General features: G+C 37.6%; 1 protein-coding gene across 1 annotated transcript; it reads left to right on the top strand.

Annotated features, from left to right (window-relative positions):
* Positions 1-1,803: 1,803 nt before the first annotated feature.
* Positions 1,804-25,366, top strand: LOC134847995 (ras and EF-hand domain-containing protein homolog). Its single transcript, XM_063865325.1, has 7 exons — positions 1,804-2,037; positions 18,227-18,326; positions 19,040-19,301; positions 20,582-20,664; positions 22,798-23,641; positions 23,963-24,328; positions 24,631-25,366. Exons 1-7 carry the CDS (start codon positions 1,853-1,855, stop codon positions 25,164-25,166), a joined length of 2,376 nt encoding a protein of 791 aa, XP_063721395.1. The 5' UTR covers positions 1,804-1,852; the 3' UTR covers positions 25,167-25,366.
* Positions 25,367-27,004: the final 1,638 nt, after the last annotated feature.

The raw sequence follows: 27,004 nt of genomic DNA, 5'->3' as shown, positions 1-27,004 counted from the left end.
GGAACATCTAAAGAAATATGTGCTGTATCAGATCATTTTTACCAGTATGAAATTGTTTGTAAGTTTTTGAGGAGTAAAACTTTTCTCATTTTTCCAGTATTTTCCGGCATCAAATCATTTTCACTCATGTTCAGTGGTTTTGCTCCTCTGTTAGTTAAAGAACATATATATTTTTTATTTTTACAAAATGGGAGAATGAATGATGTACATTTCGAACTTCTTAAGTAATTGCTCAGCCTATTTTTTCAGTTTTTCTCAGAAACCTACTTTAGATACCTACTTTCGATGAATAAATGACAGCCGAGGTAATTCACTCCAAAAAAAGATAACATCTAGCAAGAAATATCAGTTGATTTGAGACTTCCACTGTAAGGTTACTTGAAACTAACCCAATATTGCTGAAATCCGCAAAATTTTCAACAAACAGAAATATTATACGCAGCAAAATACTTACTTTAAACGCAATGAATGGACATAATATTGGAAAATTGCTACCTATAACCAAACCAAGGTTTTTGCAGTCAGCTCTCGCTGTGCCTTTAAATAGTTAAACTACATCATGTTACTGCAAAATGCAAAACAAGTATGTTGCCAACGTATTTTACCACGTATTTTAGCAACATTAGACAGATACTTTTTCACGTGAAGCGACAATTCGTAACAGACTGTGAAGTGGTTTGAAATAGGTTCCGAATTGTCGCCTGTTATGAATTGTCGCCCTACGTTTTTGAAATGTGTTTAAATTACTTCTTCGCGGAGGGAAGGATGTCGATTTCTGGACAATTTCATGCTTTTTTTTCTGAAGATTAATGTTTTAATTTTTTTCATATTCTTTTGAAAAAATTTTTATTTTATATTCTTTCTTGCCACTTTGGCTTTTTTCTATATTCTTCTATATTTGGTCATGAAAACTGCCACTTTATAGTAACGCCTTTCATTGGTCTTTTTATTGGGAATAAAGACTCCACGTGACATTAATAGTAGTTTTTTCAGTCACAATATTTTTCAGCTTCCCCGGTCAGTTTAATTGTTTATTTTAATTCAAGTATCTTTTGGCCAAACTTGGTAATGGTAAGTTTTGGTCAGTTTATCGCCTGTCTGGCGCCGGACTACTTGTACCAAATGTTTCAGAAAAACTATAAAAAGTGATCTTATTTACCATGTTGTTTGCTAGTTTTGTTTATTATTTCTAAATAATCGTCAGCATCTGAAATTACGGAATGGTGGAAATCCATTTATTTATTTTTTATTTTGAAATTCCAATATAAATTTTGTGGTTTTCTGTGTTTTCAAATTTTTAATTTAAATTTGCTAATTCTGTTTTATGGTAGTTGTGACCAGAAAAAGAAAGTTTGAAAACCTATATTTTTTTACAACAAATTGATGTAATTTGGCAGTGATCTTCCTTATTATAATTGGTTTTAAATTCTTTATCTTCGTTTATACTTTTACCGGTTCTGATAAAAGAGATTTTTGCTTTGAAGTTTGACATAAAAAATCTACTTAAATTTCAACATTTCAAGTTGGTAAGTTTCAAGAATCTTCGTAGCTTTGTACCTTTGTATTGGAGCTCTTGCGTGAACTTGATGATGTCAAAGAAGAAAATTAATATTGAGTTTGAGTTCAGACGCAGGTATAAAATGATCAAAACTGTGTAAAGTTACAAAGCTCAGACTTTTTTAGGGGTAAGACTTTTAATTAAAAAAATTTACCGCAACTATTTTTAAAAATGGTCTGATGGATCCACGATCAGCACGCTGCTCGTTTTGCCTAACGTTTTATTGATTGTTTTGTTAGTTTCACTGATTAATTTAATTCACTTTTGCGTGAGTTCTTCTTTACGCTGAGAAAAATGTCGGGTGATGACTTTGCGGAGGATATCTTCGAGAGTGATTGGGATGACTTTGATGGCTTCGATGGTAGCAGTGCTGATGGTATGATGAGGAAATTGAGTCACCAAAGTGAAGCAGTCAACCTTCAGAAGAAGATAAGCACCATCGGAGAAGACGTGAGAGGCTTGGAAAAATCATTTACAAGGCTAGTTTTTATATATAATTGGCAGCCAGCAAAATGGGTTGGAGAAATTTAATAAAAATAAGCAACTGACCTATTTCGGAGACATTATGCTTTAATAATTTTTTCTGATCGAATTCATGTCTCCAGGTTGTCGTAATCATCGAAATTGCATAAAGAACTCCACCATTTGGAAGAGCTGTGTTTTTAATAGTTCCATGAGCTTGCACTTTTGCAACTCTCTGTACATGTATGACCGCTGGGTGCTAAATTATTGATGGATCTAGGAAGAAATGTTTTTGGCCTTGCAATCTTTGGAAATAGTTTTTAACTAACTTACTTGCGTTTTTCAGACATTTCAAAAATGTTTTCTCTTGAAAACGCAATCAGCAAATTAGAACGCCATAACTGTACTTAGCCAAAGAAACTAACTATTAGTGAATAATTTTTTTGTTATTAAACATAATGAAGTGGAAGACTTCCGCCTGATAGCATCATTTTATGTAGTTCAAAAGTCTTGCCAAGGTCAAAACTTTGCATACAATCTTCCATAAAATTCTGAATGAGCCCAATTTTTAGTACGACTGGTCTCTTAGCTGTCACGGAAAAAACGGACATAATGGCACCCAAATAAGAGCCTAATATTTCGAAAATTGGGCTAATTCACCCCCTTTCATGACAAACCAAGGACCGAAAATTGAGCCCAATTTACTTTTTGGTCTACAAGTTTTTGGCAACAACTTACAAATTAGTTTGGCTCATTCAGCTCGTTTTTCTGAAAACTGGGCTAATTCATTCCTTTTCATGGCAAACCAAGGAACAAAAGTTCATTCTTTTTCATGGCAAACCAAGGACCAAAAATTGGAACCAGTTTACAAAAAATTCATTTCATTCAGCTCGTTTTTCCGAAAATTGGGCTCATTCAACCCCTTTCATGGCAAACCAAGGACCAAAATTTGGGCTCAATTTACTAAAAATAAGGCTCATTCAAACCCTTTCATGGCAAACCAAGGACCAAAAATTGGGCTCAATTTACTAAAAACCAGGCTCATTCAGTCCCTTTCATGGCAAACCAAGGACGAAAATTTGGGCTCAATTTACTAAAAATTGGGCTCATTCAAACCCTTTCATGGCAAACCAAGGACCAAAATTTGGGCTCAATTTACTAAAAATTAGGCTCATTCAAACCCTTTCATGGCAAACCAAGGACCAAAATTTGGGCTCAATTTACTAAAAATTAGGCTCATTCAGTCCCTTTCATGGCAGACCAAGGACCAAAACTTGGGCTCAATTTACTAAAAATCAGGCTCATTCAGTCCCTTTCATGGCAAACCAAGGACCAAAGTTTGGGTCAATTTAATAAAAATTAGGCTCATTCAAACCCTTTCATGGCAAACCAAGGCCCAAAATTTGGGCTCAATTTACTAAAAATCAGGCACATTCAGTCCCTTTCATGGCAAACCAAGGACCGAAATTTGGACTCAATTTACTAAAAATTTGGCTCATTCAACCCCTTTCATGGCAAACCAAGGACCAAAATTTGGGCTCAATTTACTAAAAATTAGGCTCATTCAAACCCTTTCATGGCAAACCAAGGACCAAAATTTGGGCTCAATTTATTACAAATTAGGCTCGTTCAGTCCCTTTCATGGCAAACCAAGAACCAAAATTTGGACTCAATTTACTAAAAATTAGGCTCATTCAAACCCTTTCATGGCAAACCAAGAACCAAAATTTGGACTCAATTTACTAAAAACCAGGCTCATTCAGTCCCTTTCATGGCAAACCAAGGACGAAAATTTGGGCTCAATTTACTAAAAATTGGGCTCATTCAAACCCTTTCATGGCAAACCAAGGACCAAAATTTGGGCTCAATTTACTAAAAATTAGGCTCATTCAAACCCTTTCATGGCAAACCAAGGACCAAAATTTGGGCTCAATTTACTAAAAATTAGGCTCATTCAGTCCCTTTCATGGCAGACCAAGGACCAAAACTTGGGCTCAATTTACTAAAAATCAGGCTCATTCAGTCCCTTTCATGGCAAACCAAGGACCAAAGTTTGGGTCAATTTAATAAAAATTAGGCTCATTCAAACCCTTTCATGGCAAACCAAGGCCCAAAATTTGGGCTCAATTTACTAAAAATCAGGCACATTCAGTCCCTTTCATGGCAAACCAAGGACCGAAATTTGGACTCAATTTACTAAAAATTTGGCTCATTCAACCCCTTTCATGGCAAACCAAGGACCAAAATTTGGGCTCAATTTACTAAAAATTAGGCTCATTCAAACCCTTTCATGGCAAACCAAGGACCAAAATTTGGGCTCAATTTATTACAAATTAGGCTCGTTCAGTCCCTTTCATGGCAAACCAAGAACCAAAATTTGGACTCAATTTACTAAAAATTAGGCTCATTCAAACCCTTTCATGGCCAACCAAGGAGCAAAATATGGGCTCAATTTACTAAAAATCAGGCTCATGCAGTCCCTTTCATGGCAAACCAAGGACCAAAATTTGGACTCAATTTACTAAAAATTAGGCTCATTCAACCCCTTTCATGGCAAACCAAGGACCAAAATTTGGGCTCAATTTATTACAAACTAGGCTTATTCAACCCCTTTCATGACAAACCAAGGACCAAAATTTGGGCTCAATTTACTAAAAATTAGGCTCATTCAAACCCTTTCATGGCAAACCAAGGGCCAAAATTTGGGCTCAGTTTACTAAAAATTAGGCTCATTCAAACCCTTTCATGGCAAACCAAGGACCAAAATTTGGGCTCAATTGACTAAAAATAAGGCTCATTCAGTCCCTTTCATGGCAGACCAAGGACCAAAAGTTGGTCTCAATTTACTACAAATTAGGCTCATTCAAACCCTTTCATGGCAAACCATGGACCAAAATTTGGGCTCAATTTACTAAAAATCAGGCTCGTTCAGTCCCTTTCATGGCAAACCAAGAATTAAAATTTGGGCCAATTTACTAAAAATTAGGCTCATTCAAACCCTTTCATGGCAAACAAAAGACCAAAATTAGGGTTTCTAAAATTGGAATCATTCAATCCCTTTCATGGCTAACCAAGGACCAAAATTTGGGCTCAATTTACTAAAAATTAGGCTCATTCAAAACCTTTCATGGCAAACCAAGGACCAAATTTTGGGCTCAATTTACTAAAAATTAGGCTCATTCAAACCCTTTCATGGCAAACCAAGAACCAAAATTTGGACTCAATTTACTAAAAATCAGGCTCGTTCAGTCCCTTTCATGGCAAACCAAGAACCAAAATTTGGACTCAATTTACTAAAAATTAGGCTCATTCAGTCACTTTCATGGCAAACCAAGAACCAAAATTTGGACTCAATTTACTAAAAATTAGGCTCATTCAGTCACTTTCATGGCAAACCAAGAACCAAAATTTGGATTCAATTTACTAAAAATTAGGCTCATTCAGTCACTTTCATGGCAAACCAAGAACTTAAATTTGGACTCATTTTACTAAAAATTAGGCTCATTCAGTCACTTTCATGGCAAACCAAGAACCAAAATTTGGACTCAATTTACTAAAAATTAGGCTCATTCAGTCACTTTCATGGCAAACCAAGAACCAAAATTTGGACTCAATTTACTAAAAATTAGGCTCATTCAGTCACTTTCATGGCAAACCAAGAACCAAAATTTGGAGTCAATTTACTAAAAATTAGGCTCATTCAGTCACTTTCATGGCAAACCAAGAACCAAAATTTGGACTCAATTTACTAAAAATTAGGCTCATTCAGTCACTTTCATGGCAAACCAAGAACCAAAATTTGGACTCAATTTACTAAAAATTAGGCTCATTCAGTCACTTTCATGGCAAACCAAGAACCAAAATTTGGACTCAATTTACTAAAAATTAGGCTCATTCAGTCACTTTCATGGCAAACCAAGAACCAAAATTTGGACTCAATTTACTAAAAATTAGGCTCATTCAGTCACTTTCATGGCAAACCAAGAACCGAAATTTGGACTCAATTTACTAAAAATTAGGCTCATTCAGTCACTTTCATGGCAAACCAAGAACCAAAATTTTGACTCAATTTACTAAAAATTAGGCTCATTCAGTCACTTTCATGGCAAACCAAGAACCAAAATTTGGACTCAATTTACTAAAAATTACGCTCATTCAGTCACTTTCATGGCAAACCAAGAACCAAAATTTGGACTCAATTTACTAAAAATTAGGCTCATTCAGTCACTTTCATGGCAAACCAAGAACCAAAATTTGGACTCAATTTACTAAAAATTAGACTCATTCAGTCACTTTCATGGCAAACCAAGAACCAAAATTTGGACTCAATTTACTAAAAGATAGGCTCATTCAGTCACTTTCATGGCAAACCAAGAACCAAAATTTGGACTCAATTTACTAAAAATTAGGCTCATTCAGTCACTTTCATGGCAAACCATGAACCAAAATTTGGACTCAATTTACTAAGAATTAGGCTCATTCAGTCACTTTCATGGCAAACCAAGAACCAAAATTTGGACTCAATTTACTAAAAATTAGGCTCACTCAGTCACTTTCATGGCAAACCAAGAACCAAAATTTGGACTCAATTTCATAAAAATTAGGCTCATTCAAACCCTTTCATGGCAAACCAAGAACCAAAATTTGGACTCAATTTACTAAAAATCAGGCTCGTTCAATCCCTTTCATGGCAAACCAAGAACCAAAATTTGGACTCAATTTACTAAAAATTAGGCTCATTCAGTCACTTTCATGGCAAACCAAGAACCAAAATTTGGACTCAATTTACTAAAAATTAGGCTCCTTCAGTCACTTTCATGGCAAACCAAGAACCAAAATTTGGACTCAATTTACTAAAAATTAGGCTCATTCAGTCACTTTCATGGCAAACCAAGAACCAAAATTTGGACTCAATTTACTAAAAATTAGGCTCATTCAGTCACTTTCATGGCAAACCATGAACCAAAATTTGGACTCAATTTACTAAGAATTAGGCTCATTCAGTCACTTTCATGGCAAACCAAGAACCAAAATTTGGACTCAATTTACTAAAAATTAGGCTCATTCAGTCACTTTCATGGCAAACCAAGAACCAAAATTTGGACTCAATTTCATAAAAATTAGGCTCATTCAAACCCTTTCATGGCAAACCAAGAACCAAAATTTGGACTCAATTTACTAAAAATCAGGCTCGTTCAATCCCTTTCATGGCAAACCAAGAACCAAAATTTGGACTCAATTTACTAAAAATTAGGCTCATTCAGTCACTTTCATGGCAAACCAAGAACCAAAATTTGGACTCAATTTACTAAAAATTAGGCTCCTTCAGTCACTTTCATGGCAAACCAAGAACCAAAATTTGGACTCAATTTACTAAAAATTAGGCTCATTCAGTCACTTTCATGGCAAACCAAGAACCAAAATTTGGACTCAATTTACTAAAAATTAGGCTCATTCAGTCACTTTCATGGCAAACCAAGAACCAAAATTTGGACTCAATTTACTAAAAATTAGGCTCATTCAGTCACTTTCATGGCAAACCAAGAACCAAAATTTGGGCTCAATTTACTAAAAATTAGGCTCATTCAAACCTTTTCATGGCAAACAAAAGACCAAAGTTAGGGTTTCTAAAAATTGGAATCATTCAATCCCTTTCATGGCTAACCAAGGACCAAATTTTGGGCCCAATTTACTAAAAATTGGACTCATTCAGCTTGTTTTCTGAAATTTGGGCTCATCCAGCATCCTCCATGGAAAAAGGAGACCAAAATGGTGACACATTTTGACCCTGGTGGGAAGCCATGAGGAGCTGGCTGACATCTCCGCCTCTCATCGAAAGGCCTTTGGCTCAATCCTCGTCACGAACCGTAGTAAATAGCCTGCGGGTGAGGTAACAAGTAACAGAAAATTAAGCAATAAAAAGTTGTTCCTAGATCTTAAGCAGGGGCACACAGCGGTTCTCCGCAAAGATCCAAATAGTTCTGATCTTCGTCTTGTGAACTCAGAACTGAAGCGTTTTGGAAGCGTTTCTGAAGCGTACCCAGGGGCGATTTGGGGGAGGGGTTGGAGTGTGGGTGGGGGGACGCTTCTTTCTCATCGGGAATTCGACCCACTCACAAAACAAAAAGTCTTCGCCTTGTTAATATTTTACGACATCATTTTTCGGCCGACCAACCTTAAGTTTTTCTAAAGGCGCCAATATATACTAATTTCAAAGGCGAGTGCGCGCCAAAAAACGCAATTTTTGGTCAAAAATTTCCAAAATGATTTTTGTTTTTCTTTTTAGATTTTCTTGCGCTTTTTTCAAAACTTTCGTGCGGCGCAGACAATTTGGGTCAAATTGGGTGTTAGTAGTCTTTTTTCCAACTTGTTTCAAATCCGCTTCTGGATTTAACTTTTCGTTTTTGTTGGAATCATGTATCAACTCACGTCCGCCTACATATAGACAAAAGTTTGTACTATCAGCTTTTTCAATATCCACGTAAAAATATTCAAAAAGTTGCACCGTATAAGACTATTTGCTTATCTACTCGAAACCCATATAGTCGTGATTAAATCGCTATGTGGAGAGTTCGAAAATTTTATCGCAAGAAGAAGCTACTGAAAATATTTATTTTAAAACAATTTCAAAGCAAAGATAATTTGAAGTCTTTACGCATCAATGATTCCGTCACAGCTATCGGCAGTTGCAAATAGACGGAAGAATGGTTTTCTACGTTAATAAAGCTGTAAGCAACTTGTTATCAAAACTGTTTAGAAATCAATCAAAATTGTTTAGAAATCTTGAAAATCATTTAATCGTTTCCTTTTTCGTTTGATACTTCGGTTCATGAATATGAATAACGTCTTCGCCCCTCTCAAACTTAGCCAAAAACTGCTCAGACAAAATCGCTGAGAATTTTTTTGCTTTGTTTTTGATCTTTCAACGCATGCGGTCAATTTTTGGTCTTTTTGTTCTTTATTTGTCCTAGTTTTGAAGAAAGTGACGGAATAACATACGCTCCGGGTTAATTTCTCTTCTTTAAAACCTTTTTAGTTTTTTTATTAACTATTTTTGACAGAGATTTCCTGATCGATTTGAAAAAAATCTTAGCTCAAAATTATTTTAAAAAAATGTTTTAATTGCGACTTTTTGTTTTGTCCACAAATTTTTCAGATTTTTGGAAACAAAATATTGCAGATAGGATCAAGTGATCGATCAACCCCCCTCCCCCGCAATGACCAATTGAGCTGTCTCTCCCAAACAAAAACGGTAAGACGCTACAAAAAGATGGCAGCAAACGCAAGTAGATGGTTGATAGGTGAAAAGCACGCAATCAACTAATCGACTGAAGTTCATTTTCTATGAGTATCGAGAAAAAATTTGAAAAAGAAAAAATTGAATTTTATAAGGATTTTTGTTCTTCAAATTTTTGTTTGTGCGCTTATTGCCTCCTCCAGGAAAGCGAGTTAGCAGGGTTGGTGCTCTATCCTATCTGGATACCAAAATTGATCTCCGCAGCGCCTCAATAATATGTACGCAGCAGTTTTTTCCAACAAAAAAAAGTGGCGTTTTGAGCTTCCGTTTTTTTGATTTTTTCACTCTGAATGTAATTTTTGAGCTTTTTTGTAAATTTTGGCGTTCGACATTTGTTAGAGAATCTGCTTTATAATTTTAGATCAATCAATTGTTTTTCAAGTGGTTATAAACTTGTCTCAAGTACCTACCCGGGCTGACCTACATAGACCAAAAACGCTAGTCATACAATTCGATAAACTAAGTCTATGAAAAAACACAAATGATACAAATTTCATACATTTTGCAAAAGTAGTGTCACCGAACTTTTGAAGAACTTTTTTCTTGTTTTGGCATAAAATTTGGTGTATCACACCAAATAAAAAAGGAAAACTTTTTTTTTCAAAAAAATGATAATCATACAATTTCCGTATATGGAAACTGTATAACTAATTTTTTTTTTGATTTTTTAAACTTTTTTCAAAAACTCTAAAAACTGCTATTTTGTTTTGTTTGGCATGTTTATGCATGCGTTAATCAATGTCTGATCATTTAAAAACTCAAATTTTGAAAATCATCATTGTCGAATTTTTTTGCCAATATGAAGTTAGAAATATTCTGTAAAATATTATTATGACATTTCAGGCCGTTTCTAATGCATTTCAATGCTAGACGTGCAAACCTTTGGTTACTCTACTTGAGTAACCAAGGTATTGTCACTTGTGTTCGGTTATAGAAATTTTTTGGTGTATAGAAAAATGCTATTCATACAATTTCCATATATTAAAAATCAGTAATCATAGACCTTTAATGGATTTTTTTGTATTTATGGAATAGCATGAAAAGTGTATGATTAGCATTTTTTCATATATGAAAACTGTATGATTAGCATTTTTAGTCAACCCGGGTATTGAGCTATCACCTCCCCCCTCTCCCACATGAGAGGGGGGGTGGGGTGAGAGATTGCTCAATTGATCCTGCAGAAGTCTTACGGGGCAGTCGGAAGATTCAGAGCAGATAAAATTTTGGTGACTTATTATCGCAATATTCTCTGTAAACTATTTGTTTTTACCGCTAGGAAACACTCCCAATTGACTACCAATAAAAAATTAAATTCAAAAAAACTATCTATCAACTTTCACTCGCAATTTAAGAAAATAATGCAGACCATTTTCAATTAAGACTTTAGCAAAACGCCATTGAAAATTTCCAAAAAATAAATCTTTTTAGGTTAAAACGGACGTCGAAGCTTACATTTTGATTGAAAAAAAAAACAGCTGGCAACAAGCACTGCTTAACGAGCCAAGCCTGCAATTTTCAAGGTTTCTGAATCTCGCTTTGATGTTTGATCCGTTTTGTTTTCATGCATGATTTGATGAAGTTGGTAATAATGTTGCGCTTCGATTAATTCTTCTTATCTGAAAACTATCTGATTTCATGGAAGGATAGGATTTCCCGCAAATATTGTTTAATGTATTTCGTCGATTTTGCTCTGGCACAAACAGTATCATAAACACCCGTCGTTTTCGCTGCTCATGCCAATTGTGATAAAATGATGGTTCATGATCGAAAATGATTTTAACTCTGGCAAAAAATAGTCCAATCGGAAGGTCGGTGGTTCGAGGCCCTCAATGGTCCGCTCTCGCCTCGAGCCCAGATATATAATTTTAAAAAATTGCATTCAGTTCTTACGCAGGGAGTCAGGGGTTCAAAACCCCTTTTTTAAGCCAATCAAATTGATTTCCCGAACACTCCCATAACAGTATAAAGACCCCACTTTGACCAATAGGGGGTTTTGGGCCCTTTTTGGAACTTTTTGGCCTCGTTTTTTTTCGGCGCTCTCCTTAAAAAATAAGTATATATTGGCACCAAAGGCGTCTTTAGAAAAATTTTAACGATTGTGAAAAGACGGTTTCGATGTATGAATTAAATGTCTTGTTAATAAGCAAACCGTAGTTCAGAAAGTAAGTCGGAGACAATAAGATAGCTGTCATCCGAAGGTGACAGACAAACTCCGAAGGTTAAATACCGGTTAGCGCCAGACAGATAATTGAAATAGATAACACGACTAGAATTGAAACATGAACTAAATTTAGATACTATGACATTTCCCTCCTTGTAATAAATAATACTCAAATCCAATATCCAATATCTATGTTAACCGTAAACAATAGGGTTAATAACAAGTTTTCAAATCAAGTTTTTCAAATCAACTACAGTTCTTTTAAACACAAACTTTTGAGTTTTTGCTGGTACACAGCATGCCCTCTCCCTGGACCTTCCCATTTTAGCAAAGTTTTATAGATTGTTTTGAGCTCCATTTTATTCATCATCTTTTCACTCTTTTTCTTCGATTGCTCCGGCTTTGTCCGTTTTTCTAATGTTGTCAATCATGACCCCCCCCCCCCATCTTGGTCACTGCGTCCGCTTCCTGCCCGAGCGTCTCGAGCTTGTTTCATCCAACGAGCTGGCCGAATCTTGGCTAGAATAGGAAACAAGTCGTTGTTTCCGGCCCCGTTTCTTTCCCCCGGTTACTGATATATGCTTTGGTTCGCGCTCCGTTTCTTGTGGTTCGATTCCTTCGGTATTTGTTTCTTGTGGTTCGGCTCCTTCGATATTTGTTCTCCCCCAGTCATTTCCGATTCCTGTTTCACCTGCCAACGTGTCTCCTTGTTCCGTCTCCTTATTACTGGGACGAACCCCGATGGCCTCTGGTTGAACTGGATCCCGTCCCCCACTAGATGTTCCCTGTCCATCTTCTCCACTGTTTTCCCGCCCTCTTGTTGGTTTCGCCACTAGGATGGTTGTACTCAGTGGTAACTGGTCCTCCGATTCTGAGTCGGAATTTTCTGCGGATTCCAGAATTTGGAATTTTGCTCCCTTTCCCATGATGTTGTGCTGACTTTCCTTAGTGCCTCTTGAGCTGCCTGGTTGGTTTTGTCTCAATTTTAGCTTCCTTTTCAGATCCCACGGCGTTGGTGGTGTAGGTAATGGTCCTCCCGGCACCCACTTTTTCGGAACTTTGGCCTTCCTGAGTGCTACTCCTGATTTCCTAAGCACCGCACCGTTACTCATTTTAATAGTATGTTCAGTTTGATCAACTATTTTGGACTTTAATGGTCTATACCTATTCATGTTTCGCTCCCCGGTCCTCTGCATTACCACTGCCGGTGGTACCTCCACAGGGTCGTTTGGTGCCCGTGCAATCCCAGGCTCATCATCTTGATTAGCTGCCTGTTCCTCGGCCAATCTTAGTGGTCCCCGTCTATTTTTCCGGTCATACTCAGTATCCGATCGGATTCCCCAGTTGGTGTCCATCGGCTTCGGCATTGTTTGAGCTATCGTGTCTCGTTCATCTAAATATTCATATTTCGATCGTATTACATTTTCCCAATTTGGATTCCGTAACGTAGGTTTTTTAGTCAAGTTCCTGAGGACAGTATTAGCTTCCCGGCCGTGGTGCGCTTCGAACGGTGTTATATTGAGGGATGCGTTTTTCACAAATCTTAGGGCTCCGAGGGCTCTTTCAACCATTCGATCCAAGGGTTCCGGTTTATCCTCCCGCGCATACGTCAGCACTGAATTTTTAATGCTACCAATCGTGCGCTCAACACATCCTGTTGCTCTATGATCATTCACTGGCGAAGTGAGGACTTCAATTCCTTGTTCATGACAGAATGTTTTAACTTCCTTAGACATAAAGTTTGTTCCCTGGTCAACTCTGATTTGGCGCCGAACTCCATGAGCGATTATGTAGGCTTTTAAAAATTTTATAATTTTATCCGAACGGTTCGAATTACAGACCATAGCTGATGGCCATCGAGAGAACCGGTCCACCGCCACCAAAACATACTTTTTAGATTCCTTCAAGTAGTTAATGGGTCCCCAAAAATCCAGTTGGACTGATTCATTCGGCTCTTTTGGTTCAGCTATTTTCCCTATATCGTCCTTCGAACACATGTTTTTCAAGTTCTTACCCGCTAATGTGCATTCCGGACAATTCCCAGCGATAGTTGCGAGACTACCAAACATGTAAGGGTACCAGACGTCCTTAGCGGCGTCGATCATGCTGGATTTCCCGTGGTGATAATAGTGGAGTCTATTGACCACCGCCGTCTGCACAGTATTAGGAATCACTAGCCTCTCGTCCATCCACAGGCATCCGTCTCTTACGTGGAAGTCCTGAGTATACTGTGCGAAGTACTTACTCATTGCTGCAATTTTCGAGTGTAACTGGGGGTCTTTAGATTTAATTAACTCGATAATAGCTTGTAACTGTGGATCAGACTGGTATTGCGATTCTATAAATCGAAGATTAAATAATTCGGGAAGAGCGGATTGTTTGCTGACTACTTTATAATTTCTTGGTATAATAGACATGACTTTATTTTCCGGATTGACCGGTGGATAACTCTCACCAGGGTAAACCGACGGAATCGAAATAATGGTGTTGGTTTTAGTGCTCCGGACTTCTGTTGTAACCGCCTGTATATTTACATCAATCTCCTCTATATCATCACTACTGCTAATGCTGGGGTGTCGTTCCAATAATTTCTTGAGTTTCCTTTCCATGATTAAATAGCTTGAATTGTTAATGTTGATTGACGAGTTTAAAGATTTTGAGTAACCAAAGTTAGCTTCAATAATAGTCCCAACTGAATTTTTGCTAAACTCAATTGACCTGCCGGGAATGCAATTCGTCGCTCTGTGATTGGTCCAATTTCCGTCGCATGATCGCTTGCCCTCTACCGGTCGTTTTCTATTCGATATATTACAAATGCGTCTATTATTAGTAACCGATGGAGACTCGAGTTTATTTCTAAATCCGAGAGCGGATCTAATTCTACTAATTTTCGCGACCGTAAACATACTATCGTAGGTGCTAATCGGTTTAGGATTTAAACACGGGTGCCTTGAAAGATAATCAGCGAGTCCTATTTTTGCTCCGGGTTTATGTTCCACTTAAAAGTCGAACGGTATAAGACGATCTAACCATCTTGTTAATCTGCTGAACACTGTTTTGTTCTTTTTGTTGTTCCCATTTAGCAATGACACTAATGCCTTATGGTCCGTAACTATTAAAAATTTTCTTCCCAGCACATAATTTCGGAAGTATTCCGCGCCCCACACAACTGCTAACATATCCAATTCATTCGTTGAGTAATTTTTTTCTGCTGCGTTCAAATACCGGGATGCGAATGATATTGGCCGCCAACCGTCGGAATTTAGTTGCTCAAGGACCACTCCGAGCCCATTATGACTAGCGTCACACACAATTCTTGTGTCTCTGTGTATATCAAAGTGCCGAAGTTCCACTATATTAGCCACTTGCTTTTTCAGGTTCTCGAATGATATTTGACATTCATCGCTCCAGACAAAATCGTTTTTCCGGCTTAATAATGGGCGTAATGACGCTGATGATTCCGCGAGCGCCGGAAGATATTTGTGCAAACTGTGAATGGAGCCCATGAACGATTTAAGTTGTGACACCGTTTTTGGTGCTTTCAGCGATTCGATCGGATCTGTTTTCCGGACGAGTGGTGTTATTCCTGTACGGGTTATTTTGTGTCCCAACCATTCACATTCTTTCCGCGCAAATTGGCATTTAATGAACTTAAGTGCCATGTTTTCGCGATCCAGCTTTCGCAAAATTTTTTCAACTGTCGAGATATGTTCGATCTCCGTGCCTTTGGTGACCACCAAGATGTCATCAATAAAAGCATGTGCCTGCGGAAATTCCGCAAGAATCGTGTCCACTACTCGTTGAAATTCAGCTGGCATGGTATTAAGACCGTAGAACCCCGTACGAAAGCGGTACGTGCCCGTTGATTTTCCTCCCACCAGCAAAAAATTGCATTGAACGCTCGTTTCCGGGCTAAGTGGTAATTGGCCGTACGCGTACGTAAGATCCATAGTAGAAAAATATATGTCCCCTGATTTCCGTTCGCTAATCGTTTGTCCTACCGTATCCATAAGCTCCTCTATATTCGGCATTTGGTATTTATTTTTGTGGACTTGCTTGTTTAACTCTTGATTCTAGCGCTAATTTTACTGATCCGTCCTTTTTCACTGTTATTACAATCGGGGAAACAAAATATTTATCCGAACATTCCTTTAGCTTTTCAATGTGTCCTTGCCGTAAAAGTTTATCAATTTCTTTATCAACCTTTTCTTGCAACGTGATGGGCACTCTACGTCCTTTTTGTTGAATTGGCGTTAACGTTTCGAAAAAATCCGCGTGTACCTTATAATTCTTAATTTTTCCGACTCTGTTAAAAAGATTTTCAAACTGCTTACTGAAGTAGATCTGCCAGTTGTCTAGTGAGTCCTCCACATCCGTCTCCTCAACTGTGCCTTGATCGCTCTGTACCGACATCACATTTTCCTCCGGTGCCTTCTGCACGATCTGTAATCCAAGATTTGGCATTAGGTCTCGTCCAATAATTGATGGTCTGCTTCCTCCAATCACTCTGATATTTGCGTTGGCCACCCATCCGTTTGTTTCTAATAGTACGTCCATCGTTCCTAGTAGTCGTAATGGGTTGTTTCCGTAATCCCTGAACTCCTCATCCTCCGGTGCCGGTGCCTTCACCTTGACGCCTGCGGTGCCCAATGTCCGTTTCAATTCCCCAATGGTGAATATCGAAATCGGTGATCCACTGTCTATCCACACGTTTGTTTGCTTTCCGTTTACCTTAATTGGTAGTCGGGGGCCGGCCACTTTTAGATCTGTTTCTTTCCGAGATTTGATGGCCATAACAACGTAATCCCCTGAGCTATCCGAATCCCACGATCGTTGTTTCTTGTCCGGTTGTTTCTTGACCGGCGTATTAACCCAGCCGACGGAATTCTCGTGCTGGGAATATGTATCCTCCGCGTCGTCTACTTCAGTAGTTTCCATATCTTCCTGATTTTGAATCAGTCCCACTGCCGGTCTTCCCCGATTATTTCGCTTTCCCCTACAAGTCCTCTCGTAATGTCCCGTCTTCCTGCAGAAGTTACACGTAGCATTTTTCGCTGGACACGTTGTGAGGTGCTCCGGAGTAAAATTGGGTTGGTCACAATTATAGCATCTTCTGGCACCACCCCCTCTCATGTCTGCTCTACCCCTAAACGATCCGCGGCCCCGCTGTCTGTTGTTTCTGTAACCACCTCGGATGGCCCCCACTGGTTCCGTCTTGATTTGGAACGCACCAGCTCCGCCGGCATTCCCACTAGCTCCTCCCCCGGTTATCGATCCGTATGACTTAGCATATTTGAATCCACGTTCATATGAAAGTGCAATACGGTACACCTCCTCTGGTGTCTTCGTCGAGCGGCATAGCTCATTTTGGGCCTCCCTATTGTTCATATTTACGATGAACAGATCCCGAAAAATCCTGGTCTCCAATGCTCCAAAATTACATCGAGCGGCTAACCCACTCAACAGTGAGTGGAATTGTTCCAGCGATTCTCCTATTTGTTGCTTTCGTGCCAATAGTTGGAATGTTTCGTAAGTTTCGTTTCGTTCCTTCCGAAATTCGGTTTCGATAGTATCCAAAACTCGAGAATACCTTGTTGCAGCGAGATCCAGGTGTGGTTTTCTTTTATGTAGCTCATCCTGTCCTTTCTCCCCCAGGCACAAATACAAATTCGAGATAAGCGTTTGCTCCGACACCAGGCGATTTTTCCCATCGACCTCCTCTGGTAAATCTGCAAGTTGCGCTGCTGTTAACGTACTGGCATAATAGAAGTTCCGTGGATTTATGCTATGTTTGGCCACCATCCCCCATATAAAACGATTGAACCAAAACTCCCATAGCATTGGTGGTTCTGCGAGCGTCGAGGGCCAAAACGATGTAATTCCCAGTGGGTTCTTCCCCCCACTTTGGCCTGTTGGCTGCGCCATGTGAAAAGACGGTTTCGATGTATGAATTAAATGTCTTGTTAATAAGCAAACACTAGTTCAGAAAGTAAGTCGGAGACAATAAGATAGCTGTCATCCGAAGGTGACAGACAAACTCCGTAGGTTAAATACCGGTTAGCGCCAGACAGATAATTGAAATAGATAACACGACTAGAATTGAAACATGAACTAAATTTAGATACTATGACACAATTTTAACGATTTATCGGTCTAAAAAGGATGTCCTAAAATAATACCAAAGGGGGCCTCCTTAGGTTTGTGAGGGGGGTTCGTCTGCCCCCCTAAATCCGCCCCTGGTCTTTTCCCTCGCAAATAAAGACTCCTATATTATTTTTGTCTTACTCATGAGCCATTCATTCGTCCTGATTATTTTGCAATACTCATGAGCCATTCATGAGTCTTAATGAATTTGCAATACTCATGAGCCATTCATGAGTCTTAATGATTTTGCAATACTCATGAGCCATTCATGAGTCTTAATGATTTTGCAATACTCATGAGCCATTCATGAGTCTTAATGATTTTGCAATACTCATGAGCCATTCATGAGTCTTAATGATTTTGCAATACTCATGAGCCATTCATGAGTCTTAATGATTTTGCAATACTCATGAGCCATTCATGAGTCTTAATGATTTTGCAATACTCATGAGCCATTCATGAGTCTTAATGATTTTGCAATACTCATGAGCCATTCATGAGTCTTAATGATTTTGCAGTACTCATGAGCCACTCATGAGTCTTAATGATCTTTTCTTACTCATGAGTCTTAGTGAGGCCATACATGCGACTAGGTTTGTTGCAGGATTTCTCACGAGCGATGTGAGACTGTCGACCAACTCCACTACGAGCTGCAGTGTTCCATTGACAAGACAGAACAAGTTGTCAAAGAAGTCGCACACAAGGTAATAGTAGTGAAAGTTTCATACAATTTGTCTCCACTTTCTTTTTAGAGGCTTTTAGCATAGTAAAATTGCTAAATCGTGAATGCAATCTCTTACAATGGCAATGATGGTGTGTGAGGACGAGATATCACGTCACCTCTGTCTTCAGGTTCACCACCGACTGACCAATCTCGACTGCAATAGTGGAAGTCCCAGAGCCCAAAAACGTGGAAGTCCTTGTCCCCAAAAACGTCCTTGAGTCGCAAAAAAAAAGCTTTGCTCAACAAAATAATTCATTTTGGAATGTGGGGAAATAATAGAAATGGACTATGCTTAGACAAGTTGAATAGCTTTTTATAGATTGTCTGAGATTCGCAGAAACCGCAACTATTGATGTTGTCCACAAAAAAAAACAAAAAAAAATACGTTTTCAAACATTTTTTCTCCAAACTCAACAAGAATTTTGTTCCGACCATTTTACACAGTGGACAGAAACTAGTAGTTTGACGTGTTTTTCCGGTCATTTTTAGTTAACGCATTGAAAACTCGTGTGGTATAATTTTGAAGTCTTATTGGCTTTTTTCGAATTCCAAAAAAAAATTCACAAAAAAATGTTAGTGTCAAGAAAAATTGGAATCAAAATAGTAATAAGTCATATATTGAAATATACTTGAATAATGATTTATTACTTAGAAGTAATATGAAAGATCCAATTTGTAGCATTTTGATTTAAGGCTGCAGGTGCCAAACAGAAAGAAATTGAAGAGAAATTGCATCAACAACTAGAAAACATCCGTGAAAAAGTAGACTCGATGAAAATCGAGCATGAAGAAACTCCAAACGTGAATGAAGTATCCGAAACAGACATTATGCTAAGTGCACTTGAGAGTGCTAATCAGAACTTGAGGGAAATCGCTCTGGTAGCCGAACGAAGCATGTTGGATCTGCAAGACGAAATGTTTAGTCTCCAAATCAAGTTCGAAGATAGTCAGAACGGTTAATTTTTTGAATGTTAAGTCAAAACTAAACAAACTTTATACTTTTGTTTGTGGCTGAATGTTAAATGCCTGTTTTGACAAAAGTTGGAAAGTGACTGCGACTTTTTTTGTGAAGCGAATTATCTATCAGAAAGCTAACTCATTTTCTGTGGAAAAAGTTTTGACTGGCAGCTAATTCATTTTCGGTGGAAAAAGTTTTGACTGGCAGCTAATTCATTTTCGGTGGAAAAAGTTTTGACTGGCAGCTAATTCATTTTCGGTGGAAAAAGTTTTGACTGGCAGCTAATTCATTTTCGGTGGAAAAAGTTTTGACTGGCAGCTAATTCATTTTCGGTGGAAAAAATGTTGCCTGGCAGCTAGTTCATTTTTGGTAGGAAAAAATGTTGTCTGGCAGCTAGTTCATTTTTTGGTAGGAAAAAATGTTGTCTGGCAGCTAGTTCATTTTTGGTAGGAAAAAATGCTGCCTGGCAGCTAGTTCATTTTTGGTAGGAAAAAATGTTGTCTGGCAGCTAGTTCATTTTTTGGTAGGAAAAAAAGTTGATTGGCAGCTAGTTCATTTCTTGGTAGGAAAAAATGTTGTCTGGCAGCTAGTTCATTTTTGGTAGGAAAAAATGTTGTCTGGCAGCTAGTTCATTTTTGGTAGGAAAAAATGCTGCCTGGCAGCTAGTTCATTTTTGGTAGGAAAAAATGTTGTCTGGCAGCTAGTTCATTTTTGGTAGGAAAAAAAGTTGATTGGCAGCTAGTTCATTTCTTGGTAGGAAAAAATGTTGTCTGGCAGCTAGTTCATTTTTGGTAGGAAAAAATGTTGTCTGGCAGCTAGTTCATTTTTTGGTAGGAAAAAATGTTGTCTAGCAGCTAGTTCATTTTTTGGTAGAAAAAAAAGTTGACTGGCAGCTAGTTCATTTTTTGGTAGGAAAAAATGTTGTCTGGCAGCTAGTTCATTTTTGGTAGGAAAAAATGTTGTCTGGCAGCTAGTTCATTTTTTGGTAGAAAAAAAATGTTGACTGGCAGCTAGTTCATTTTTTGGTAGGAAAAAATGTTGTCTGGCAGCTAGTTCGATTTTGGTAGGAAAAAATGTTGTCTGGCAGCTAGTTCATTTTTTGGTAGAAAAAAAAGTTGACTGGCAGCTAGTTCATTTTCGGTGGACAAAATTTGACTGACAGCTAGTTCATTTTCGGTGGAAAAAACTTTGACATTTATTGAAAACATTATCTTGAAAAGGCAAAAATGAAAAAAATAAATTAAAAAAAAAACATTGAAGATTAAATTGTTTTTCAGATCTTTCGGCGGAACAAGTAAAGAAGAAAGAACTGAGAAAAACCATCCTCTCCTTGCATAGGCAGATTGGCACAATGGAACAAGTAAATAACATTAAGAAACAGTTCAAACTGCTAAAGCTTCAGAAAAATTAATTCAGATTTCTTACTTGCCCCCCCCCCCGAGAATACATTGTAACGAACTGCCACCCCTATAAAGAAATAATTCAATGGTTAGGCATATGTCAAATTTGTATCAAGTATTGAATCTCCCCTCCCTCTTTTGAAAAAGGGGGGAATAGTTAAAGAGATCCAAAAATTACCTCTTCAATTCATAGTTCCAGTTGATTGCTCGAGCAACTTTCCTGTAACCAAACTTTGTCTTTGGCAAATGATGTTTCTTCTCAAAAATTGATGTTTTCTTAGGACTACCATAAAATGAGAAAACTGACTTGAAACGTTTTTTGCTGTATTTTAAAGATCAGGTATCATTCAAAAAATGTCGACTGAAACTTCAAAAAATTAGGCTGACAAGATTATGTCAACAAAAAGACCAAAAACCTTTGAAATATTTCATATTCTTTTTTCCTGAAAGCATGCTAATTTAATGAGAAGAAGAACGCATAAAATTGGGACTAAGTAAATCTTCTCATCTCCACCCTCCCCCTCCCCTTAAAGTCATTTAGGGGTGAGGATGTTAACTTAGTTCCCAGTTCGAATTATCAGCCAATCCATATAGAGCACTTTACACGCAACGGTTTAAAGTGCTCTATAAATTTAAATTGAACGCTACGGTGGAGGATCTAGACTTGGTTTAATGGAGGGGGGGAGTGGGAGTGTTGAAAACGTTTGCTAAGCTTTAAGCCCAAGCTTGGTGTTTTTTGTCGCTACAAATGTTGAATGTTAGAAATTGATAAATGTACACTGCGGTTCACAGGTTTCCCATCCAAAAGTTCAAGAATATTGGAAAATACTGTTTCTTGGTAAAGTTTTCCTCTGATGCTGTTTACGACAGTTGAATTGCTTTTGTTGCCAATTTTATATAGGTTTACTTGCTGTCGGTCGTGCTTGGCTTCAGATTTACTGTTCTAGCTCAGCGGACCCTCATTAACTTTTCACACTAAAATTTTCTAAAAGTTTTTGTTTTTCTGCAATAAAAATATTTTCACCAAAAAATTGTCGTATGTGCATTTTGGAGAGGATTTATCAAAAGTTATTTAAAGATAGTAACTTTATCCCCACATTCCAGAATTAGTAGTTAGTTGATCCAAACTATTTTTTTGCCATTTTTGAGGTTTTTCCTGTATCTGGAATGGTTATGTAGTACCACTATTACAGCAAGCTAGAGGGCAAGTGAGATCAAAAATGTTAATTCTCTAAGTGATTGATTTGAAAAGCTTTTTAAATCATTTTTTGAAAAGTCCAACCGAAGTTTGAGTTTTTAAAAAAAACAATGAACTTCCTGTTACTTGTTTTTGGTCGGCTAAATGTTTTTCTTAAAAACATGTTTTCTGTGAGCGTTAACGTCTCAAGTGATAAAATGCTGTTAGTGGTTTAGTCAAAGATAAAATTTCTAACGATGATACATTGTTGTTTCGGCTTTCGATACGAAAGAAACGGAATATTTGTGCTCGGGGTGGGTTTTTTCTTCAGACAAATTTCGACTTGTTAGCTAGCCATGTTGACGTGGCTTTTAATATCGTTCATAAGGTATTGTTGTCTTGAGCCCAAATATGAAAATATATTTTACCTGTAATTATTTTTTGTGAAATTATGGGGGTTTAAAGATTGCCATTTTGGCCAATTTGGGACAATTAACGCGCGATATATTTCTCGTTATTATAGCGTGAGCGGAAATTTAATCCGTCTCAGAAATCGTTGCAAATTGGTTAAAAGAAGTTTATTTACCATAATTGATTTGTTACAAGAAGCAAAATCTATTCTTTTGTACTTTATATGGCGTGTGGGGGATGATATTCATAAAAAATTTCAAATTTTAGAAAAAAAAAGATTTCATTTTATTTTATTACACTTATTTTTTAAATGTTATTACTGCTCTATAGGCCTTAAAAGGCAGTCGGAATATCCAGGGCTTCACCCTGATACGAGCAGTTTTTTTTGTGCTTTTCTTCCAACTGAATTGTTTTTGTTTGGGAAGCTTGTACCGGCCTCATTGCTTTGCGAATCAACTAATACGTAACCGAGTTCTTGTGAAATAAGCTCTTGTGACATTTTTAGATAAACGAAACTCAAAGTATCATCAAGAGCCGAGCTTCTTCTTCATTGCCCGCCAGAAGCCGTTCGGAGCCTCGTTTGAGCACTGGCGAGCCAAATATGAGTCAAACAAGTAACGAGGCAGATAGTCGCCCTCGGAAAACTCAAACTCACGAAACAAGAAATCCTAATCAAAATACTCGCAAGGATTTGACCGATGAGCAAGCAATTCACTACTCGGATTCGGGGAGTTCCCGATTCGTGAATGAATACTCGGGACCGAATACTTCGTTTAATTATCACAACGCTGCTTATCAGTATTCGAAATTTCACGAATCGAGCTATCAAAACAATCGGGAAAAAATTGATTCCGACCTTAGAACTGACACTAACAATTCGGAGCTCAGCTTCGGACAATCGAAAAATCCGGCTACGCTTAAATCAAATCGAAACCAAAATTTCAACAATTTGAACCCTATAACTGTTAGAAAAGTGACGGAGTGTGCACGTCCAATGTCGTTAGCTAGTACCTACCATCCGCCCAATGAATTGAACGATCAAATGAACGAAATGGATAACGCACCAAACAAAATACAAAGACAAATCTTTCAGGATAATTTTGATTTAATGACCCAATCAATTCAGCCGCGGTCTTCGCGCAGACGTGAACGAATAAAATATTCTATTAGGAATAATTCCGGTGACAATTACCCGGAATTCGACGTAAGTCCTAGCAATATTTACGGGACAGTTCGGCCTGCTAATTATCGTCGGCTTTTTGGCCGTGAGTTTCAGAGCAGAGAAACTAGATTTAAAGCGCCTGAAGTTGTTTCTCCGAGTGAACATACAAAAGAATCACCTATTTATGGTAAGTTTCTTTTTAAGCATTTCATCGAGATAGCAGTGCGTCGGAGTTTGTATTGGTGATTATGTGATCCACCTCTGCTTGTATCGAGTTTTCTGCTTCTTATGTCGGCAATGATAGCATCAATTTCGACATAAAATCCTTACTTGCAAACTAAAACTAAAAAGTCGAATTATAAACACGCTAAGTAAATCAAATCAAATCTTACTTTTTTGAAATTTGAGCATCAACAATAATTTCGCGGAGATCTCAAATCCATTCCTAAATCACGAGGACATAAATACAAAAAATTATATTTTAGATCAATCATTAATTTTGTTTTAGTTGAGCATAAAAACAAGTTTGACGAAGAATTGCCGGTCGTTGAAAACGAAAGCGAAGAGATCGCTTCACCTTTGAACTCGAATGCCCAGAAAAAATTGACCGAAGCAGATGTTGGATCTCTGGATTCATCATTTGATGAAATATCTCAACTATACGCAAATACAGACAAAGACAAGGTTTATCTAATCAATACTCCGCCGCCTGAATTTTACAAGGGAGATATCATAAGACTGCGCAAGTCAGGTACTCCGCGGGAGGAGAGGAGTTACCGCGTGGTTGTTGTCGGGAATAGTAACGTGGGTAAAACTAGTCTGCTGATGCGAGCTTGTCGGGGAACTGTGAAAAGAAAAGTTCAGTCAACTATCGGTAAATATAATATCAATTGCCGCACAAAAAAAAACCTGTAAAAATTCTGATCGAGTTTTTACATAACTAACATTTTTTTATATGCTTAACCAATAAACCACTTAATGATTTTTCATAACTCAGATTGGAAACAAGAACAATTAATTCACGTTGCAAAAAAAAGAGAAAAAAAAACAAGATTATCTAGTTGTACTTGGTAAGTGATCAGTCAAACCAAAGTTACATTAAGCATCTCCCGCGCAAAGTTTTTGTCTGCTACTTTTCGCAAAGTTTGTAAAAACGCCCATAATTTTGGTGTTTAGGTTGTGATTTCTTTGAGAAATCGTTTATTCTTGACAACCAGTACTTAGCGCACCTCTTGTTCTTCGACACAGCTGGAAGCGAAGAGTTCTGCCCCGTTTCCAGGAGCTACTTCAGAAGAGCCGACGGAATCATCTTCGTCTACGACTGCTCCAACCACAGATCTTTCAGTGACATCCAGTGGTGGATCCAGCAATCCCGCTTAGTCAACTCTGGAAGCAACCTACCAGCTATTATCTGCGCTAATAAATCAGATGTGTACACTTCTGAGTTATTTCTAAATGATTCTAGCAGAAGCAGAATTGAACAAAATGGAAACGAACATTGTTTCGTGTCGGCAAAGTCTGGCCGAAATCTGGCTGCCAAAAATAAAATGGAGTTCTTTGAAGTGTCGGCTTGGGATGGCGTGAACGTGGAAAAGGCAGTTGAGAGTCTGGTAAAATCCATGTGGTACGCAGAAACCGAAGAGCGAAAGACAGTTTTGAACTTGAAAAACACCGACAAACATCAAAAACGAACAAACTGTAGGCTATGCTGATTCATCGAATTCATCTTTTTTTTTGAAGATGTGAACTCATTTTTTTTTCAGTCGCTTCTCTGATTCATTCCCAATCGTATATTTCGATATAATTTTACAATGAGTATTATGAGTGAATTTTAAAAATGCAGTTTCTGTACAATATGTGTTCCGTCTAGACAAGTACCTGTCTATTTGGACCCTTCCATATGGTGCACCAATCATCCAGTCGACTTTTCAACTTGAATTTACTTTTTCAAATTGTCTTCTTTCAGCTTAGATAGCTGAAGTTTTTTCCCGCATCATCGTATGTTTTGGACGATAAAGAATCAAGAGTTCGAAATTATGAAGAGTTCTTTTTCAGCTTTTTTTTCGAGTTTTGATGGTTCACGAGTAAAATTTTTGATTTTGAGACATAAAATCTCTTTCATTTTCCCCCTGCTTGCATGTCCCGTTCCATTCAACAATAACCCAAATATCTTTTTAGCCTCAAATAATATATATACTTAGTGAACAAAAAAATATATACAGGTAATTTAAAAACAGATCAAGGTTATTAAGTTCAAGATACTTTTTTTCATAAATCGGCCTTTTGTTGGACTCAGATTTTTATAATAGAGTGCATTTGATGCAATGCTCACTTATGAAAATGCGTGTAAAGTCAACTTCAGCTCGAAGTGAAAAGTTCCAATATTTTTATTTAGTTCAATGAAATGAAGCTGAATTCTTTCCAAAAATAGGTGAAAGAAAGGCAGTTGCCTTGAAAAAGACAAGTCTTAACGCTGGACCAGCCTTCTAACGCAGGGATGGGACCAAAAAGACCTGTAGTCTTAATGTCAAAGTGATTCAAGAGAGCTGAGCGCATGCTGCTGTTTTTGATTTAACTCTCCTTAAATCCAGGTTTCTTCAAGCACAAAGCCAGCTAGTCAACTGTTTGTAGATTGTTACTGTTCGCAAAATTTATCAATTACTGAGGGTAAAATGTCAGAAGGTAGACTATGCATGTCCAAGGCAGACTAGAAGTGTGACATCTGCATGAAAATTCAAAGAGCACAGCATCCTAATACCTTATGTTGATCGTAGGTCTCTTGCAAATCTAACTCTGTAAATTTGCATTGAAAATTTTGGCGCAATTGAATTAAACATTATTTGATTTTTGTGTCATTAGAAGAAGAAAATGCATATGCGTTTGTTTGAAGTCAACTTAATTTTTTCGGTAAACTGATAACATTCAATCAGTATTGTTGTCCTGAGCTCAAATTACACCTCTGATCTTTTTTTGTAAAGTTAAACTTTGCCAATTTGGGACAATTAAGCGCGATATATTTCATGCTATTAAAGCGTAAGCGGAATTTATTCCGTCTCAGAAATCGTTCCAAATGGGGTTGAGGTTTGATTTTTGCTCCTTTCAAATTATTTCTATTTGCAAAAAAAGTCACCTTGGAGTTTGTTCGAAAAATTTGTCAATTTTTCAATTCGAACTACATACAAAATGAAATGCAGTCGGAAGATTCAGCGCTTTGCCCTGATACGAGCAGTTTTGTGTTTTCCTCACCACTAAGCCCCTTCAAATATCTACGTTACATCTTTGTACTCCTTTTTTGTTGGAGTAAATCTTTGTATCCTTGGCAACAAACAATTCCATACTCAGCAGTTTTCATCTCCATTGATATATTTTTTTGAATGAGAACTTTTAAATAAAACAATTGAGCTAAAAGCATAAACAAATTCAGAAAACTTATTGATAAAAAGATCTAAATTGATGAGCAATTAGTTGAGTAGAAGATTTTTTTTTGTACCGATTATTTCAGGATCAATTTAATTTTCGAGGTTTTTGACTACTTAAAGAATAATTACGC

This window comes from Symsagittifera roscoffensis, chromosome 6, assembly GCF_963678635.1.
Source record: "Symsagittifera roscoffensis chromosome 6, txSymRosc1.1, whole genome shotgun sequence".
NCBI classification, from domain to species: Eukaryota; Metazoa; Xenacoelomorpha; order Acoela; family Convolutidae; genus Symsagittifera; species Symsagittifera roscoffensis.
The sequence above is the reverse complement of the archived record's forward strand: the minus strand, read 5'-3'. Positions and strand labels throughout refer to the sequence as shown.